The 13,612-nt window shown below is 43.0% G+C and overlaps 1 protein-coding gene across 4 annotated transcripts in view; it reads left to right on the forward strand.

The window, feature by feature from the left end:
- The first annotated feature begins 368 nt into the window (after positions 1 to 368).
- ESRRA (estrogen related receptor alpha) overlaps positions 369 to 13,612 on the forward strand; it is a 29,286-nt gene continuing 16,042 nt past the window's right edge. Inside the window, exons 1-4 of one of the 4 annotated variants that reach the window (XM_077455803.1) lie at positions 369 to 387; positions 2,861 to 2,969; positions 8,647 to 8,964; positions 11,088 to 11,204. In XM_077455803.1, the coding sequence (XP_077311929.1) occupies positions 8,661 to 8,964; positions 11,088 to 11,204 (421 nt within the window). In that variant the 5' untranslated portion in view covers positions 369 to 387; positions 2,861 to 2,969; positions 8,647 to 8,660. Of the gene's footprint in view, positions 388 to 573; positions 805 to 862; positions 1,066 to 2,860; positions 2,970 to 8,646; positions 8,965 to 11,087; positions 11,205 to 13,612 lie in introns of those variants that run through there. The other 3 variants (XM_077455801.1, XM_077455802.1, XM_077455804.1) reach the window with 3 other exon arrangements.

Raw genomic sequence — 13,612 nt, forward strand, 5'->3', positions numbered from 1 at the left:
TCTATATAAATGGTGTGGGGGTCTCCTATATATATACATATATATGGTGAGGGTCTCCTCTACACATATGGTGTGCTCATTAGTGGCTCTCTTCAGATCTTATCTCCTCTCTCACACACACAGGACACATTGGGGAGGGCTCTCCTCCTCTTAGAGGTCATATGAAGGACACTGAGGACTGTCTGCCCCACATAAGCGGAATATTTCTCTGACAGACATAGCGGGTCAGCTGGAGGAACTGGCCAAGGTCACCGACGGCGTCATTGAAGAACTTGTGACCGGCGCGGGAGGGGTTAATGTCGCCAGAGGTGACAATTGCCAACTAAGTGTGTGAAGGTGACACACAAGGACATTGTATGCGGAGTGCGGGAGAACTGTCCGTATGAGGTAAGCACTGAGCCCCAAGCCTGTAGGCGTCACACTGTACACAGCCCGGGCGGCGGGCGGCTCTATTGGCGTTCATTGGATACGGGAGCACCACAGAGCGCACCGCCCGGGCTACTATACACTAGGCAATGTGCTCGCCGAGCCTGCGGTTCTCCAGGCCCCGCCCCTTCCCTACTTGTCAGAGGAGGGGGAGGAGCCAGGATAGGAAGTGTGTCTGTGTGTGAGTGTGTGACACGGGGTGAGTGTGTGTGTGAGTGCGCTGTGTCCTCTGCCGTGTCCTACAACCAATCTCCACCGCTAACGGGCATGTCACCTGTCCCGATCCTGCACGTGATCCTCGTGTGAGCACACCGTCCCCGGTACACAGGAACCCGGGCCCCTCCGAGCCCAGCGGCGGGATGACAGCGGGACCTTGACGTGAGTTGGGGCAGTGCTGGGGGACGTGATGGGACACTATGGAGGGGGAACTTTGTGCCCACCGATCGCTGCTATCTATACATGTAGCCCATGATCGGCCACTTCTCCTAGAGATCGCTCATCATGGACACATCACACACCTAGCTGTCATTGGATTGTTGTCATGTGGGGATCCCCATCCGGTGCACAAGATCCCCAGGTCACCAGGATAAAGTTTGGGGCTGAGGGATTGCAAGTGATTTAGGGGCTCATTTACACCAGGTGAGCTTGGAGGTATGGATGTACTGGCAAGAAAATCAAATGTATTCCAGTGCGCCATTGTACACCGCTGGACCGCTTTTATGTGCGATTTACAAAAAAAGTTGCAAACTGTATCTTTCTGAGCTGTAAATGCATGCAATGCAAATGTGCATGTACAAATGTGTGCCAATACTTAGTATAAAAAAAAAAAAAAAGAGGGGATCCAGAAAAACGTTCTGAAAATGCGTGGACATGCAGAAACGCACAGTAAACGCAGAGATTGCGGGTCAATTAGAGAGCTAGAGAACCAACGCTCAGCTTTTCTACTCCTCACACCCTGTACACAACTTTACTGATGTGCACTATATATATATATATATATATATATATTTATATATAGATCTATATATATATAGATCTATACGTGTGTGTGTGTGTATATATATATTTTTTTTGTGTGTGTATGTATATATATATATATATATATATATATATATATATATATATATATATATATATATATATATTTATATTTGTGTGTGAGATATATATTATAATCTTTATTGTATTATTGTGTGTGTGTGTGTGTGTGTGTATATATATATATATATATATATATATATATATATATATATATATATATATATATATACATACATACACACACAAAATAATACAACAAAGATTATAAAATATATGATAATCTTTGTTGTATTATTTTGTGTGTATATATAATCTTTATTGTATTGGCTGATACATCATATCGTGTCATGCATTGTATTCTTCATTTACTTGGCTCACGCTTTACTCCCGAAGAAAAAAGGAAAAAAAAAAAAACTGTGCTGACTTTGATCCAAGGTCATCAAGATTTTGGAGGCACAGGACGAGCGTTCTTCCGTAAGGCTGGAAGATAGGAGATCCATCAGATCCATACCCAGCTAATGTTCTTGTGTGTGTACACATATACACGCATAGTTTAGTCTACATTGTGCATCGCCACAGATGTACACATCAATTCCTAATGTTTTTTAGTATTACAGAATATTGGAGTATAAAAAGATGAAGGTAGCCAACTCTGTATATGAAGTTAGGATTGTCTCAGGGCCCTTGCAGACTGATCCATTTTTTTTTTAAAGCGTTTTTGGTGTTTAAAAAGCAGAACAAAAATGCATGAAAAATGTATCCCTTTAAATGCTATAGAACTGTTCACACTAAGGTGTCGCGGGTGCAGTGCGTTTTTGAAAAACTGCATGCTTCGTTTTTGGTGCGTGTTTTACAAAGTGCACCAAAAAGGCACCTCTGTATTGAAATTAATGGAGAGAACACAACAAAAATGCATTATCGGTAAGTTTTAAAAAAAATAATTTTTTGGAGTTGCATGCCCAAGTTTCACAGATGCATGCTGGGAGTCATTGAAGACACCTCAAAGATGCAATATGTGTTTTTAAGCTTCCTAGTGTGGAAGGGCCCTTACCTTAAAAAATAATCCACCTGTCACATATTGGCAGTTTGGGGGTTATTTACGAAAGGCAAATCCACTTTGCACTGAAATTGCACTTGGAAGTGCAGTCGCTGTAGATCTGAGGGGGGACATGCAAGGAAAATAAAAAAACAGCATTTTAGCTTGCACATGATTGGATGATAAAATCAGCAGAGCTTCCCCTCATTTCAGATCTACCCCTCAGATTTAGAGTGACTGCACTTCCAAGTGCACTTTTAGTGCAAAGTGGATTTGCCTTTCGTAAATAACCCCCATTGTGTGTCTGTGTGTACCATGGTGTTCGGTGTGTTCATATTCTCATATTTCTATCTACAGGTGATATCATTGTTGTAAGCGCAGTGTTTGAATCTCCACCTGGGTGTCAGTGATTCCACCGCTGCCAAAAAGAGCCGCATTGCTTGCCTGCCTTCATGTGCATCTCCCTGTGAGTGTCTGCCATGCTGTGTACTTTGATGTCTTTCATGATCTGAGATAAAGCTTGTGACTGTAATTGCCCGTCCTATAAACTGTACGGCCTCAGCCCAGGAACTGTGCTCGGTGAGCTGAGTAATTAGAGAGTGTCTGGGGGATGAGAGAGGTCAAAGGGTAAACTGACCAGCCGACAACTTTCTACACCGGCTTCCTGCTCTGCACCTTTTTTGCTATTCTTATAGTGACCCCCTTGACTTTAACAGAACTTAACTTCCTTAAACATGTCTTCAGGTTACACCTCAGACTTTCCTGAACCAAGTTTGTTGTGGGAGCAACAATATTACTACCTAGTACTCACAATGAGAAAATCGGACGGAAAATACCGCTTTCAGAGCGATCGTACGATAATCTGATCGTTGGTGCACAGCTTTCCAGAACAAATCACAATAGTTCATGCAAATGAAGATCGTACGATCTTCATTTAATCAGTAAACTATTCGTCTGAAAAAAGTCAAGTGACCAAGACCATGCTTGGAAACGAAAGAATACAACACATCACTCCCGAAGTTGTATTCTGTCACACGAGACTTTTCATAACTTCAGTAATCTCTTCGTTTTCGATATGCGAAAAAAGAGAAGGGTTTGGGACTTCTAATTATCTTATTTGTGTATCTATACTTTGTGTTCATTGCACCGACCACCGGTTAGCATGCCTCATTTAAAGTCCCAAACCCTTCTCTTTTTTTTTACCAATTACCAGACATGTCTTTGGGCCTCATTTAAAGCGGAGGTCCACCCTAAAGTGGACCTTCCACTCATTGGAATCCTCCCCCCCCCCCCCCCCTCCGGCGCCACAATTGGCACCTTTCAGGGGGGAGGGGGGTGCAGGTACCTGTACAGTACAGGTATCTGCACCCACTTTTGGCATAGATTCTGCAGAAGGTATGCCCCTTTCTGCAGAATCTACGCCCCTTTCCGAAAGTCCCCTGCTGCCTGCTGGGAAACACACGGATCCCAGAGGCAGCGGGACCATCCTTATTGCGCGGCACGACTCGCGCATACGCAGTAGGGAACCGGGAAATGAAGCCAAAAGGCTCCACTTCCTGATTCCCATAACCAAGATGGTGGCGGCAGCACCCGAGAGACGATCGAGAGATTGGCTTCGGGTGCCGACATCGCGGGTGCGCTGGGCGGGTAAGTGTCCTTATTTTAAAAGTCAGCAGCTGCAGTATTTGTAGCTGCTGGCTTTAAAAAAAAAAAAAACGGTGGAACTCCCGCTTTAAAGTCCTAAACTTATCATTTTCGATATGAGACTAGCATGCAAAAAAAAAAACAGCGATCATTCATCCAATATTCTCATTACAAAGCTTTAAGCTGCCTATACACACATCAATGTTATTTTTTTTTTTTTTTGTTTTTTTTATTCAGCCCGTGGGCTAAACAAAAAAAAAAAATCTAACAGATTCTTCTATCCACATGCCAAACAGCTCAGATGGACGAATCTCCTGCTGCTGCCATTGTATTCTGGAAGTTGTCGCCGCTGGCTGTAAAAATACCCAAAGTGTGTCCTCATCTGATTTGGATGCAGCCCTGTTCAGCTGACAGCTATTTCAGCCCAGCTCCTTTAAGTTTTGAGTCAAAGGATGTTGAGTATTTGGGCCACCAATGGAGCACATTTTGACTGGTTTATAGGGGACTGGGTGAATATTGCTCCCTGTATGGCCAGCTTAATAAAACCACATAGACAGTTTTGCCTTATTCACATTGGTGTCGACAAACATATGCATTTATGTTTGTTTAAATGCATATGACGATTTTTAGGCTTCATGCTCATCTGTGTCCAGATTAAGGATGAGCTCCGGCGTGTTTGCATACTCCACGTGCAGAGCGCGCCAGGAAGTCACAGGCAGCGAGACCTTGCCCTGATGCACAGCTGCAGAGATTGGCGCAATGTCTCGCTGCCTGTGATTAGCGCAGCGCTGCGCCGACTTCCTGGCGGGCTCTGCACGTGGAGTATGCGAACACGCCGGAGCCCATCCCTAGTCCAGATGCGTTTGGAGCTAGTTTCTAAATAAACATGGAAGCATATAAGTATTTTCCATGGCTGAATGCACACTAGACATTCAGCAGCATACAGGTACATTTAGTCTAGCTACATTCACATATACACATAATTTGTATGTTTAGCCTGCTTGTAAAAAGTTAAACATATATAAACGCAAGTACATTGTTATCTTCATGCTGCTGTAGCGCATACCTTGCGTGGGCGGGCCCTAACACCCAGCCACCACACATATGTATCCATGGAAGTCCAAGGTTATATGCGGAAAGCTTGTTCCCTGCATGCTGACCAAGCTTTTACCGACAGGTCTCGGTCTCTCTTTTTGATTGGGCGTAAGTGGGAAGGGCTCCTGATCACATGACCTCTATGAGAGCCAATAACAAGATTGAGACCACAGCCTTGCTTCCTGGTGTTAAGACCGACTTAAAGAGCCAGGAAGGGTTAAACTGAACTTTATATGATTTGAAGGAAGGAGATTGTGGCGTTTGTCCACCCCTTCTCCAATCACAGAAAGCCTTGTATTCAGTGAAAAGAATAGTTACATAGTTAGTAAGGTGACACCAGTCTATCCAGTTCAACCTGAGTGAGTGTCTACAATTGTCCCTGTACATTGTACACTCACATCGGTTCCTACGCTCAAGAAGCCCACAATCCAAGGTCCCCATTCATATACTAGGGCCAACTTTGGACAGAAGCCAATTAACCTACCAACATGTCTGTGGAGTGTGGGAGGAAACCGGAGTACCCGGAGGAAACCCACGCAGGCACAGGGAGAACATGCAAACTCCAGGCAGGTAGTGTCGTGGTTGGGATTCAAATCAGCGACCCTTTTTACTGCTAGGTGAGAGTGTTACCCACCACACCACTGTACCGACCCCAAAAATACTGTTTTCTAAATGGAGGAGGTATACAATGAGTAACCTGCTATGATCAGTGTTCTATCAGTGGGAATAGGACACCTTTGTGCATAAGATGTAATGGTAAAATTCACACTGTGCATTTAGATCGGGGGTCTCAAACTGGCGGCCCTCCAGCTGTTGCGAAACTACAAGTCCCGTGAGGCATTGCAAGGCTGACAGTTACAAGCATGACTCCCACAGGCAGAGGCATGATGGGACTTGTAGTCTCGCAACAGCTGGAGGGCTGCAAGTTTGAGACCCCTGCGATGCAAAAATTCAGTGCCTCCAGTGTCGGATCAGATACTCCTAAATACATCTAAATATGTGTAAAGGTAAATACAGCTAAACGCAGGAGAACTTGATCTGGGAAGTTTGATTTGACTTTATCTGGCATTTAAACAACCTAAACGCAGGGGGCTAGTGAGATTGTATCCTTTACATTATGTGTATAGAATATTTTCCATTGATCATTAGGGCGATGTTTTATTTGTAAACACCCTGTTGTATGTTTTATAACTTATACTTGACTGTCATCTGCTTTTTCATTATATAACAAGAACAGGTAAAGGTGGTTCTGATGCTTTTCAGTTTTGGTAGACGTTGTTATGTTGCTACAACTGTGCTACTGTGTTGTCCTTTATACCCTGAGGTTATTGCTAAACCAGTCTAACTAAACTGTATAGGCTTATGCAGTGCAAAGGTCACTATCTTCATTGCCTTGCTTCTCCTACTTGTCTTCCTTGCTGTTCTGTTTCTATGTCAATGACTTAAACATATGCTAGGCATTGAAAGTTTTTTTTGTTTTTTTAAATTTTGTTTTTATTAGGTTGCATTCACACCTGTGCGTTTCCCAAAATGTGCAACAATACACACACAAATGTGCGTTTCTGAAAAACACCACGGACTCGTTGTAATCAAGGGTCACGCTTGCAGTGCCATTAATTGTTAACGGCACCCCAAGTGCAGATAGCAGGCATGTGTTTTGCTGTGCGACAAAATGTGCTACAAACACACCAAAACATGCACTGAAATAACGCCTGACAAGCCACGATCGAAAAGATCCTGGAGCTACTTTGGGTTGCCTGTTGTGCATAGGGCAGCCCATTCAAGAGAATGATCTGCCCTAGGCGTGACGTGCAATAATGCCTGAAAGACATGCAAAAAAAAAAAGTGAGCAGAAACGTGCATTCCCACTAAGCTCACTTATGAATGGGGCCTCAAAGTAAAAGGAATGACATTGCAACAACTCAGCCATTAAACCTGGAGTTCCCTCTGCTCCTCTGCATACATTTTTAAATAAATCTCTGAATCTTCATGGGCAGCACAGTGGCTAAGTGGTTAGCACTTCTGCCTAATAAGGGCGTTTGAATCCCAACCACACTAAAGACATGCTAGTAGGTTAATTGCCTCCTGTCTAAATTGGCCATATATATATATATATATATATATATATATATATGTATATGTATATGTATATGTATATGTATATGTATATGTATATGTATGTGTGTGTGTGTGTGTGTGTGTGTGTGTGTGTGTGTATGTATGTATGTGTGTGTTGGAGACCTAAGATTGTAAGCTCTTTCAGGGCAGTGAATGTATAATAAATATGTAAAGCGTTGTGTAAAATTGAAAGTACCTGTAATAAATACATTTTTCTTTCTATGCAGTCATAGGCTATAGATCGTAGATCAAGACTGTTTAAAAATTTCTGTGTCTGATGTGCTAGGAATTAGGTTTGTGATAATGGGGCATATTTTATAAGAATAGAAGAAAGGAATAAGGCCCCTTTCACACTGATGTGGTGCGGTTTGATTGCACCGCAGGTATAGTACAGCGATTCCCTGCTGGTTTGGTGCAGGTTAGCTGCGCTTTTCCATAGAGTTCTATTCTGTCCCGTGGTTTTGGTGGGCTTTCTGCAAGCTCAATAAAACACCTGCGTGCTTTCAGAAAGTTCACCAAAACCACAGGACATAATAGAATGGGAAAGCACAGCAAACCCGGCGGGTACACTGTGCTACACTAGTGGTGCCATCAGACCGCTCCTCATCAGTGTGAAAGGATCCTAATAAGTGCTTCCCAATGCAAACACTTAGATTTCTGTTTTCCAATCTGGACTGGAAGAATCCCAACTGAAATCCAAAACTAGTGTCTGTGAGCAGTACAGATCCTTGTCTCTTTATCACATATCTGGGCCAGTATGAGGGCTAACCATTCATAGCTGAACAACAAAAAAATCACATTGGTGGAATTGCTAAGTGGAGGTGTTGCCCATAGCAACCTTTACATAGAGGCTGGATTTAACAAAAATCTTGAAAAAAATGTGGTAGCAGCGTTTAAAGGGTATTAAAGCAATTTTTTTATTTTTTATACAAATTTTGGATAGGGTAAGAATAAGAACTCCTATTGGGTTTTGCTGCTGTTTGGGTCATCATTAAAAATATATGCCCATACTTCCTGTCCTGCTGATAATGGTTTCAATAGACAAAAAGTGAGGAGAAAATGTGCAACAGGGACACAGAAATAAAAACACGACTGGGGTTCTAGCCTACTTTATATAAGCAAAAGCATTTGTATTTCTGTCTGTGTCTTTGTCTGAGACACACATAGCTAGCTGCTGAAGTATGGCTTCCCCGAGTATGAGGTGGTGTTGCCCTTTTTGCTTTGATTTTATTTATTTTTTTATGCCATTAATATTTTGTTTTGTTTTTTTTGTTTGTTTTTTCCAGAACTCCTCTATATCATGTCTTCTCGTGACAGACGCCCCGACCTGTGTATTAAAGCAGAGCCAGGGACCCCAGAGAGCATCGGCCGTAGAAGTCCAAGCGGCTCCAGCGACAGTAGCGGTCATGGACCCGATACACAGGGCCCTCGTTGTTGCCGAGGTGGAGATGATGAACAGGAAGACACTGCTGGGAGGGGAAAATATGTGCTAAATTCTATCCCCAAGAGGCTGTGTCTTGTGTGTGGTGATGTGGCCTCTGGATATCACTATGGCGTGGCTTCATGTGAAGCTTGCAAAGCTTTCTTCAAACGTACAATACAAGGTGAGACTTTAGTTTCTCTAAATAAAATTCAGGTAAAAATCTAGTTTTGTTAATTTAAAAAAACAGCTATCTTTTATTTTGGCTAGCTCTTTTTTTTTTTTTTTTTTCTTTTTCTTCTTTTGCTACAGATCTTTAGCTGCATTGGTACTAGTTTGATAATTGTAAGCTTTGCCAGCACAAATACAATTAAAAAATGTGGAAGCATCTGTTTTTTATAGCTACCTGATGTATATGTAAAGCCAATTTCTTTTTTACTGCTGCCACTGCTCTGTTAAAGAGATGTTTACTGTCTTGGTGGGGGGGGGGGGGGGTCTAATCGAGGAAGAAGGAAGCCAATACTTTTCCTTTTTCCTCAGTTCTTTGGGAAGATCTCTTCTCTCCCCGATTCTCCACCTCTGGGCTGGGAGGGAGAATTCTGACAGATCGCCAGTGAGATGCTGAGATCGCACCTTCATAAACTGGCCATTTCTGTTAATGACCGATTGTCTGTGTGCTGAGATAAGCGGAGAACATGTTCTTCCCTGAACATCTGTTTCATAACCTACTAATGAGTTGAGATGAGCTGCGATCATCAGAATCGCAGCTCATCTGGGTTTCATAAACGGACACCAAAGTCCATAATGGCATATAACTGCTGGAATGTGTGGTTACATGAAAAGAGTCTGCCATTGATTTTTACAGGTAGTTGTGCCGCTGTTGATCGCACATACTGGGGTCGATTTACTAAAACTGTGGTACACATCTGCACCACGTTTTGCATGGTAGCCAATCAGCTTCTTCAAATAAGCGTAGACAAAAAAAAAACGGAAGCTGATTGGTTTCTATGAAGAGTTGCACCAGATTTTGCACTCTCCAGTTTTAGTAAATCAACCTTAGTGTATGAAAGGGTATGTTTCTCTGCTGGCAAGAATCTGTGTCTTTGCCGGTGGCCATGCCTGGCACTCCATCCTTTGTGAAAACGGGGTCTGTGCTAGGGTCTGGTGTGAAATTTCCCCTCTTTTTTTATTTTATTTTTCCTGTGAAACGGTTATTTTGCAGGGACAGTAAATTAATGGAAATCTCTGTAATAGAGACCCAAATAGCAGCAAAATCTGACAGGGGTTCTTTCCACACTATCCAAAACTAAAGTTGTATAAACACAATGCACCTCAGTGTGAGCAATTAGGTCTCTAATAGCCTTATATGAACTGCACTGTGACTTTTTCTGGAGCATCTGTCAGAACACCCTTGTGTTTTGTACGTGTTATATCTGCTTAAATGGACATCTGCATTCCTGTTGCTTTGCCGAGTGTCAGCTGCAGTAAGTCAGGATAGTATAGGCGTATGCAAATAAGCTTGTCTGAATTAAGTCCTAAAGTGACTTCTATACCCATGCAGGAAAGAGCAACAGATTCACTCAACTGTCACCCTCCCCAGTTATACATACTTCTCTTCATTCCCTTGCTGATCCATATGACAGCTAGGAGTATGGACTAATACTATGTACTTTGGGGTACGGGGAGCATATGACTCGCTCCCCTTCCATCCACACAATAGTTCTGGTTCTTGGTAATTGGCTGCTAAGCGACCCATGACTGTCACATGAGAGCAGGAAGAGATTCTTCAGCCGTTTTGTAAGCATCAAATCAAGACTTTCAGCTCACACAGGGCTTCATCTTTCACTTGCAGCGGCCCAATGGATTGGTGGGGGAGATGAAAGAAAGGTGAGTGCGCTGGACGGGAGGATGGAAAATAAGGAAACGTGTTGCATTGCCCTGAATGGGCAAAAAAGTGGTTCAGTTTAATGTTTTATTTCGCAGTTTTTCCACCACGGGGTGCTCTCGGCAGTGTTTAGCTACTGGAAGAACATAGCATATGGGAGGTGTTGTGTTTATTTATTTTTTTCCCTTGCATACAAATTGCCAGCACTTGGGGTACCAAGTGGTCATTATAATAAAGCCTAATAATGAAATGAAAGAACAGTGAAAGAGGAAATAAACTGCATGCACGTTTTTTTTTACCAATTAAAATGGCGACTTCTATTTAAAAAGGCTTTCCATAACTGAGCCAGCCCACAATGTGTTGTAGTAGCAGACCGATTTATTTTGGGGTATACTGATTTTTGTTTGATATGTCTTTCATAGGAAATATTGAATACAGCTGTCCAGCCACTAATGAGTGTGAAATTACTAAGCGAAGACGGAAGGCATGCCAGGCTTGTCGTTTTACCAAGTGCCTTCGTGTGGGCATGCTTAAGGAAGGTGAGTCTATGAATTTCCAGTTGGCCTCTGGGTTCATGGGAAATATTTTTCATTTTGGGTAAAGAATAGGATATGGTTTGACTCCTATCCGTTTTTATTTGCTTTGTCCTGTTAGTGAGATTTCCTTTCATTTCCTGTCCCAAAGACACAACTGTAAATAGAAGGAAATCTCTCAAAAGTGAGGAACATATGAGCTTTGGCATGTATGAAGAGAAAATGCATTGGTAAAGCGGTAGTAAAAGTGGTTGTAAAGTCAGTGAGTAGCGTTACTGCCAGCCCCTCTGTTATAACAGGTATAATACACTGTGTCAATGTTTTTGTAAAATGATGCTGCTAAATACCTTATTTCAGAGCACTGCTGTGTAGTCACATGACCACCCGCCCCTCTCCTTCCCCGATTTACAACGTGAGGGGCTGAGATTTCCCTCTGACGCCAGTGGGGAGGTCATGTGACTGCTGTGTTGTCCGCTCAGCCCCTCTCGCTGTAGTCATTCGATCAGGGGAAGAGTGCGCCCGGGAAGTTACGTGACTGCAACGGGGCTCTGAAATAAGGTAATTATCAGCATAATTAAAAAAAAACAAAACATTGACACTGTGTATTCTACCTTGTTATAACAGTGGGGCTGGCAGCAATGGTACTCACTGACTTTACCGCCACACGAAATAGTGGCATGAGGGGAGGGTTTGGAGATCGTTTACAACTAGGAATTGACAAGCAGTAAGGGGGAGAGAGGAGAGACTCTAACACAGAGTTATGCACATGCTAGTATGCACCACATGCCTTAAAACTAAGCCCCCTGGCAATGCACTGTCACTGCTGACAGGGCTTCCATTCTTACCCAGTCTTCCTTACGGTTTCACCGGCTCCAGCTGTTTGAGTGGCTGAGCCACAATAATAGAAGTCACAGTCGTGGCGTAGTGATCTGGTCTTAGTATGCCATCATTTCAAAGTGCTGTGCGCAAGCACTATTGGCATCACCGGCTGCAGAAATAGAGAATATCTATAAACGGTGCATGTTCATTGTACATACAGGTATGTTTTAAGGGAATAAAGCCTAAGGAAATGTGTGTGTATTGCAGAGCAATGAGAAAAATATGTTTTGGCTTGACATATGCTTTACAGATCGGTAATTATGGGAGTGCTGGCTGTCATTTTGAACAAGCTTTAAGCGTGGTTATAACTGGTTTATAAGTGCAAAAAATCGTGTGAACTGATAACCCCTTCTTGTGCACAGGAAGTTATGAAGACGCGAAAGAGGTCTGTGCTGTTTGAAATCTATCAGAAATTAAGTAGGCAGGGCTGACAACACATGCTTATGAGTTGTCATGCAATTAGGAAGGTAGGAGCACTCTATAATTCTGGCACATCAATAGCTATTTTTCTGTCCTTGCAGAAATTTAAAAAACAAACAGATATCAGCTAGAAGGTGCACCCTAGCATTCTGGTAAGAGTGCAAATGTAAGTTGATTTTTGGGGTTCTGTATGTTCACATGCTGCATGTTACACCCTAAACATGGATGTCACATGGGGAGGAAGGCGAACTTTCCTTTTAAACCTGCTACACCCCCCCCCCCCCCCCCCCTTCTAAGCCCTATTCTAGCTACCCTATTAAAGGAAGATGCTTATACTTACCTGGAACAGTCAGCCATTATATTATGTTCCTTGTAGAACCTCATCAAACTGTAGTTGAATGGTGCTGTAAAGGCTTAAAAATGTTGCTTGAAGCCTATTCAAAGGTTTGCTTTGTTCTGGTCTGACAACTGAATGTGAGGGTCTGTTTCTGGAATGATCATAGATGGTTTTTATGCTTCTGACATCAGAAAAAGATCTTGTACTTGTTAGATGAAACTTGGCTCCCAACACAAGCTGCTGTATTACGGCTTGCACCGCATGGAGATCAATACTGTGTATTTCAGGCCCGCGCAATGCTTTCTGAGCCAGCACTGCACCACCAAGTGGTGAAATGCACTAACTGCACTAGGAGCTCTGTTCATCTGCTGTAAGAACTGACTCTATACATAGTCCCTTCAAAATATTCAGATTCATTCTTCCCTTAAAGCGTGTTAACCCAAAAAAAAGGACCCTGCTCCTTTAAAGCATGTTATACAGCACAGTGCTTGTGCTGTGTCATTTGGGCCCCATGTATCACCTGAAATATCGGGCTGATCCTGCCAGTTTCTACCCTCCCCTCTCTGTACGGTGACCATGATATATCAGGGCTGCTGAGCCCTGACACCGTGGTCAGTATGTGTGCCCCAGTCCATCCGCTGCTATCTACAGCTCTCCTGTGTCTCCCTCTGCCCTCCTCCCCCCTTCCCTCCCTACCTGTCAGCTCTCACTAGCCCTGCTGCTTCAAAACTAACTCCTCTTTATATCATCCCCTCTGTTAGATAAAAAGCTGTATCCT

Source organism: Lithobates pipiens, unplaced genomic scaffold, assembly GCF_037356315.1.
Source record: "Lithobates pipiens isolate NorthernLeopardFrog02 unplaced genomic scaffold, aLitPip1_a1.2 Scaffold_10, whole genome shotgun sequence".
Classification (NCBI taxonomy): Eukaryota; Metazoa; Chordata; class Amphibia; order Anura; family Ranidae; genus Lithobates; species Lithobates pipiens.